The sequence below is a fragment of the Helicoverpa zea genome, chromosome 31 (genome assembly GCF_022581195.2).
Source record: "Helicoverpa zea isolate HzStark_Cry1AcR chromosome 31, ilHelZeax1.1, whole genome shotgun sequence".
Classification (NCBI taxonomy): Eukaryota; Metazoa; Arthropoda; class Insecta; order Lepidoptera; family Noctuidae; genus Helicoverpa; species Helicoverpa zea.
Genome location: NC_061482.1, coordinates 15,877,407 through 15,883,406, shown reverse-complemented (window position 1 = coordinate 15,883,406; position 6,000 = coordinate 15,877,407). Strand labels below are relative to the sequence as shown.

Genomic DNA, 6,000 nt, shown 5'->3' with positions numbered 1-6,000 from the left:
ACCAGCGTAGTAACACTAGCGCAAAAACATGTCTTTCAAATAAACGTCTATGACATAACAAGATTGAGTGCTTCTTAAAAACAATTTATTGCTAAGACACAGCATATTATAAAGACAGAGTTTTAAAACATATGAAAACAAATATAAAATCAGCCCACGCTTTTCCTTTTTAATGTTTAAAATAAATAGTAATAAAATAATTTTGGAATACAACCGTATAGAATTTACCGAGCGCTCCGTGAAGCTTGCTTGAATATGGACCAATGTCCATTGAAATGTAGCCAAAATCGTGGACAGCTGGAGTTTGTAGGTTTACAAATCAACGACTTTTCTTTCGCGTCTCGCCTAGTTTACTACCACAGAGTAAAAATTTACAGTTGTGAAGGTACCTACTAAAGTTCGTAAAAATGTCACTCACACACGCATGTGTATCGACGAGCTTTTACCGGCGCTATCGGTACTGAGAGTTGTGCATCGACCACATGCGTGTGTGAGTGATATTGTGACGAACGTTAATACGTAGCTTCACAACTGTTTACAAGAGAATATATTTAAATTGTGGTACTACCCACGGTTCGCCGTAACACATTTTCATAAAAGTCAAGCAAGAACCTTGAAACACATCGGAATGTCCAAGAGAGCGCTCATGACATAATTCGTCTATTTCAAACCGCATCCGCTAGGTATTTATAATCTGTTATTCCGTTCCCGCGCTTTCATTGACAGCTCCCGGAAAAACAAAGATGGCGTCAAAGGGCGCGAATTAAGAAAAGAAGTTATTTATATTCATTTGCGCGAATTGTTTTATTGGTTGTATTCAATTACTATTTATTTATTGTTGAGCCTAGTTGCCATCAATAAATAAGTTTTAATATACATATTTAATTAAAATGCTTTGTACAATTTGTAGAGTACTTCTATAGATTTTGTTGAAATACAATCAAAACTATTTTTGTTTGTTTACACACTAAAGGCTCCGAAAGTACTCAATCGATTTGAAAAATTCTTTACCATTAGAAAGATACACTCTTCCCGAGTAATATAGGCTATAGTTTATCCCGATACAGACAGCAGTTTCCAAGGGACGCAGCTGAAACCGCGGGTGGAAGGTAGTTATGAATAAAACTGGCCACTGTTTACTATGCAATTAATTAATAACTTTTAATGAGTTGTGTGATTTTATAATAGCTTTGGAAGCCTATGTGAGTGAGTGGTCACATAGTACTTACTAAGTATCAGTTCACAATTTTGCTCCAATTTTGGTCAACATTCATACAGTGTTTGCTATAATATTATTGACTGGTTATGGTTACATACCGTGGTGTCACCACCATTTACTATTGTGAAGCTTTTAATATATTTTGAGATTCGAAAAGTATTTTTTTTATTATATCCTTTTAATAATTATTTTAAAATATAATAGGTCGAAGTTCACCGACGACATAAACGTGCGTTTTTTTCTTAAAACAACTTGTTACTTTGAAAATCGAACGTAAAAATTAAATTATCCTACCGCGTTACAAATAGTAAGTAGTACTAATGAGCATATGCTTATATACAATCGTTTATTGCATACCTATCGACACATAAACACATAGAAAAGAAAACATTAACGACCGCTCCCCATATTCTGTCTATCTTTTGTTTTGCTCAGTAAAAATTGAATTTCGACACCCATACAAGAGTAATGTCAAATTCCTATCTCCAGTAAGCTAAAGAACAGATAGACCGAATATTGGGAGCGGCATCTACCTACCATTTATAGACATACAGATCTCATGTAAACCCTAGCATTTCAATTAAGCCGAGCTCTGATGATGGCCATCAAAATAACAAGCTGATAATCACACAAAGCGATGCAAAACATTGATAGCATTATCCATTACTGACTAACTGTAATACTGTTATATTGAAATACTTAACTATACGTGTAATGTATAGTGTAGGTACATTTGCTTGCATATCAAGTCTTTCTGTGATAGATTTACAACTTTTTCTTCATTTTAAAGTGTAGTACTTCGAGTCTAATTCTTGTCATAAAATAATATAGACTGGCCAAAAAGGGACCGATTGAGAATGATGGAAAGCTCTTGGGGAATCTTTGCTCAGTATTATATACAATAGGCTAATTAAATAAAAAGCATAGGTATAGGAATATTATTTAACGTTGTAATCAGTTACGAAACATAAAACGGATACAAATCATTGGCTACTGAGAATACTGCCACAGTAACTTATTTTTGCTTTAGCGAATTCAAATTGGGGGAATGTTAAATACGTATTTAACATGTTTTGTGCGAACCACTCCGCGCAACCGGGTAAAAGTCTCAGGCTCTAGACTACTTATCAGGGTAGTTGGTACATTAAAATCAGTTTTGTACTTTTGGAGTGTAGGGTGACAGACTGACAGAGTTATTTTCAAATTTTTACATGATGTCGTACTAAACGTAAAAGTCGTGGTGGCCTAGTGGGTAAAGAACCAACCTTTCGAGTATGAGGGTGTGGGTTCGACTCCAGGGTCAGGCAAGTACCAATGCAACTTTTCTAAGTTTTGTATGTACTTTCTAAGTATACTTAGACACCAATGGCTGATAAAAAGGTGAAGGAAAACATCTTGAGGAAACCTGGACTATAAAGTCTGAAATCACCAACCCGCATTGAGCAAGCGTGGTGATTAATGCTCAATCCTTCTGCGTGTGAGAGGAGGCCTGTGCCCAGCAGTGGGACGATAAAAAGGCTGTAACAGTAACAACAGTCGTACTAATTATTAGCCAGATTCCACTATCATGTCACTAATAAAAAAAAACTGAAATCAAAAGCTAGACAGTTGCTATTTACAATTTTTTCAACTGTAATACAACACCAATATTTTGTAGCCCGCAATCAAAAATGTATAAAAAGCTTTATTAAATGAATGTGTGGTTTTCATACAAAAACCTTTTGTAAACTTATATATAATATTTATAAATAAATGTTTATTATAATACCTGAATGTTTTTACAGACAAAAGCGGATCGAAAATAATTAGTTGGTTATTTTTTAACAAATTGTTTATTTTATAATTTCAAAATATGTGTACTTATTTTTATCTAAATCACCTATGTTCCGTCTATACAGAGAAATAGAAAGCCTAAATTACTGCCCAACACGAATTGCCTAAGCGACTGTACTATCTGCCACCTTGCGAAATTCATTCATAATAAAAAAACAAACGCAACTTTATTTGAAAATTAATCGTGAAAATTTATAGTAAGAAAAACGAACGTTTTGTTGTCGATGAACGTGGGCTTAAGATTGGCAACGAAGTTATGCTAAGGCTGCGCCATGTCTATTTTTGTTCTTGTACGTGGTTCGTATAAAATACAAAAATAAATAAACCCTAATAAACACAAATTTTATTTGTTCACCCAGGTGACATGGTTCCGCAATGAACGTCGGCTGCTCGAAGCGGAGCGGGTAGCACTAGCTCGGGACGGCAACTTCTGGTGTGCTGACGTCGCCGCCATCAGCGTGGACGATGCAGGCCGGTGGACGTGCACTGCGGAGAACGCTGGCGGACGGGCCAGCTGTTCTGCTCATCTTAATGTGCTTGGTAAGTGGGTACATAAGTAGGTCAGATGATCACTTAGGTGACATGGTCCGCAATGAACTTCGGCTGCTCGAAGCGGAGCGGGTAGCACTAGCTCGGGACGGCAACTTCTGGTGTGCTGACGTCGGCGCCATCAGCGTGGACGATGCAGGCCGGTGGACGTGCACTGCGGATAACGCTGGCGGACGGGCCAGCTGTTCTGCTCATCTTAATGTGCTTGGTAAGTGGGTACATAAGTAGGTCAGATGATGTTAAGGGTGCTGCTTATCTCTAAGGGCCAATTCGACGCGTCGATATTTCATGATTTATGAACGAACACCTGCTGTACTAGCCATAGACACTTTGGACATATTCAACTATAGGTGACAGATTTGAGCTTTACGCTACTGTTATTGGTAGTTTTATGTTCAAGAAAAGTCATCATCATCTGCGTAGCCTTTTCCCAACTTTATTATAGTCGGCTTCCAGTCTAGCCAGATGCAGTTGACTACCAGTGATTTACATGGAGCGTCTGCCTATCTGACTTCCTCAACCTTATTACCCGGGCAACCGAATACCTTGATAAGACTGGTAGTCTCACTTTCTAGCCTGCAGGCCCATCAATTATCGCGCGTTTCGAAAAAGGTGGATTCTGACTCGTCATCACAAGATGGTCGCCGATCCACCGCGCGAGATTTGAAAAAGGCAGAACTCGTCATGACAAGATCCATGGTCAACCATCCACGGATCGACTGTGAAAAGCGTTGCTTGGCGTTCATAATCGATCGATCCATGCAGCTTTTAGCCACTACGAGCTCTTCTCTCGAAATCAAGTAAATATGTGTGCAGATAAAGAAACCTTTCTGTTTTTCTAAAGTGTCTATACAAAATTCCAGTACCAAAAGCCTACAAGCGTCCTGAATTCGTGGAGGAACTCCGCGCTCTCCTGACTGAGCAGGGGACGGTGTCGCTCGAGTGCAAGGTGGTCGGCGTGCCCACGCCCGTGCTGAGGTGGTTCAAGGTAACAATATACAACCTTTGTTTAATGATGGCTTCCTAGCTGGTTGGCGGCTGGTCTCATAAAAGGAGATCAGCCAGCTGAGCAGGATATATTATAGAGCACAAGCATATACGTACCTAATAAGAGGTAAGATAGGGATTGGAAAGGCAAAAAATCTTTGAAGAACATCCAAGAATGGACAAGTGTTGACAGCCTTGATGATCTATTTCGTATTTGCTGCGCTACTCCCACTTGCCAGCAATAACACAGTAAGTGGCGAAGAGTGGGCGTTTTGGGTGCTGTATTTTGTAAAAAAAATGGACGTTCAAAAAGTTCTGTTTTGCAGCCTGATTTAATTAAATGATTTTGATTTTGAAAGAATTCGCTGAGCTGAAACTAAGAACCATTTAAAGCATGAAGATTTTTTTTCTTAGATATTATGATGGCTTTTAGAGTACCTTAGTTCAAGCAAAACAACAAGTTCTCTTTTCAACAACAAGTTCTATTTGCCTGTTTTCGATAAATCTAGGTTAAAACTGCCATTTTGTAAAACCTCGTTTACTTATCTTGCAGGACAGTCGCGAAATAAAAGCCGGCGATGTGTTCGCGTTAACAGCGAATGCGGAAGACCCCACCTCTCTCGGCACGTACACTTGTGAGGCGGTGAACTGCATGGGCCGAGCCTACTCCTCATCGAAGGTCCATGTCGTCGGCCGCGGCAGCAGGGAGGGATCCGCTAGGCCGAGTACCAGGTGAATAGCTTGTTACTTGTATGTTTGTAAGTGAAGCTAATGTGTGATAAAGTTTTAGCAAGAATGTAGTTTTTTCATTATCAGGTAATCGTACCTGAGACCCCGAGCACGGCAGTTTATTATCTTTAACATAGATAACTAACAAGGAGTGCTGTCCAATATTATTTGACACGGAAAAATTAAATTTCCCTTTCAGCAGCGTAACTCCAGAGCCTCCGCCGATCTTCACGAAGGAGCTAGAGGACCAGTTCGTGAGGGTCTGCGAGCCTCTGACCCTGGGCTGCCACGTGGTGGTGCCACCCTGGCCTCGCAGCGTCGTCTGGTACAACAAGGAAGGGAAGGTGGAACCCAGCGAGAGGTGAGTACGACACTGTGCTGTAAAGCTTACGTTAATGATATTTATTTAGAGTATACTTTTGGTCGGCCGATAGTTTGTTTGGGCTTTTAAATCAGTGTCAAGATGAATGGTATGACGCACATTATAAAGATCAAGTATTTAGCCGGTATCAGACCGAATAAAACTTTGACTGGAATCAAGATATTTGTCAACCATCGGGTAAATTGTCGGCTAATTGTTTAGTATGCAGCGTGCTTTTAACAAAATTGATTAAATCAATTTTACAGGAATTTATTTAAAAGCTTACCAATGTCACTGTTTTCAGAAGAAACACTGAAAAAAA

The 6,000-nt window shown here is 39.3% G+C and overlaps 1 protein-coding gene across 8 annotated transcripts in view; it reads left to right on the top strand.

Annotated features, from left to right (window-relative positions):
• The first annotated feature begins 4,470 nt into the window (after positions 1-4,470).
• The window catches only part of LOC124644856 (titin homolog), a 52,770-nt gene continuing 51,240 nt past the window's right edge, over positions 4,471-6,000 (top strand). For all 8 annotated transcript variants that reach the window (XM_047184474.1, XM_047184478.1, XM_047184477.1 and 5 more), the window contains exons 1-3: positions 4,471-4,589; positions 5,142-5,320; positions 5,517-5,678. In XM_047184474.1, coding sequence (XP_047040430.1) covers positions 5,241-5,320; positions 5,517-5,678 — 242 coding nt within the window. In that variant the 5' untranslated portion in view covers positions 4,471-4,589; positions 5,142-5,240. The remainder of the gene's footprint in view (positions 4,590-5,141; positions 5,321-5,516; positions 5,679-6,000) is intronic.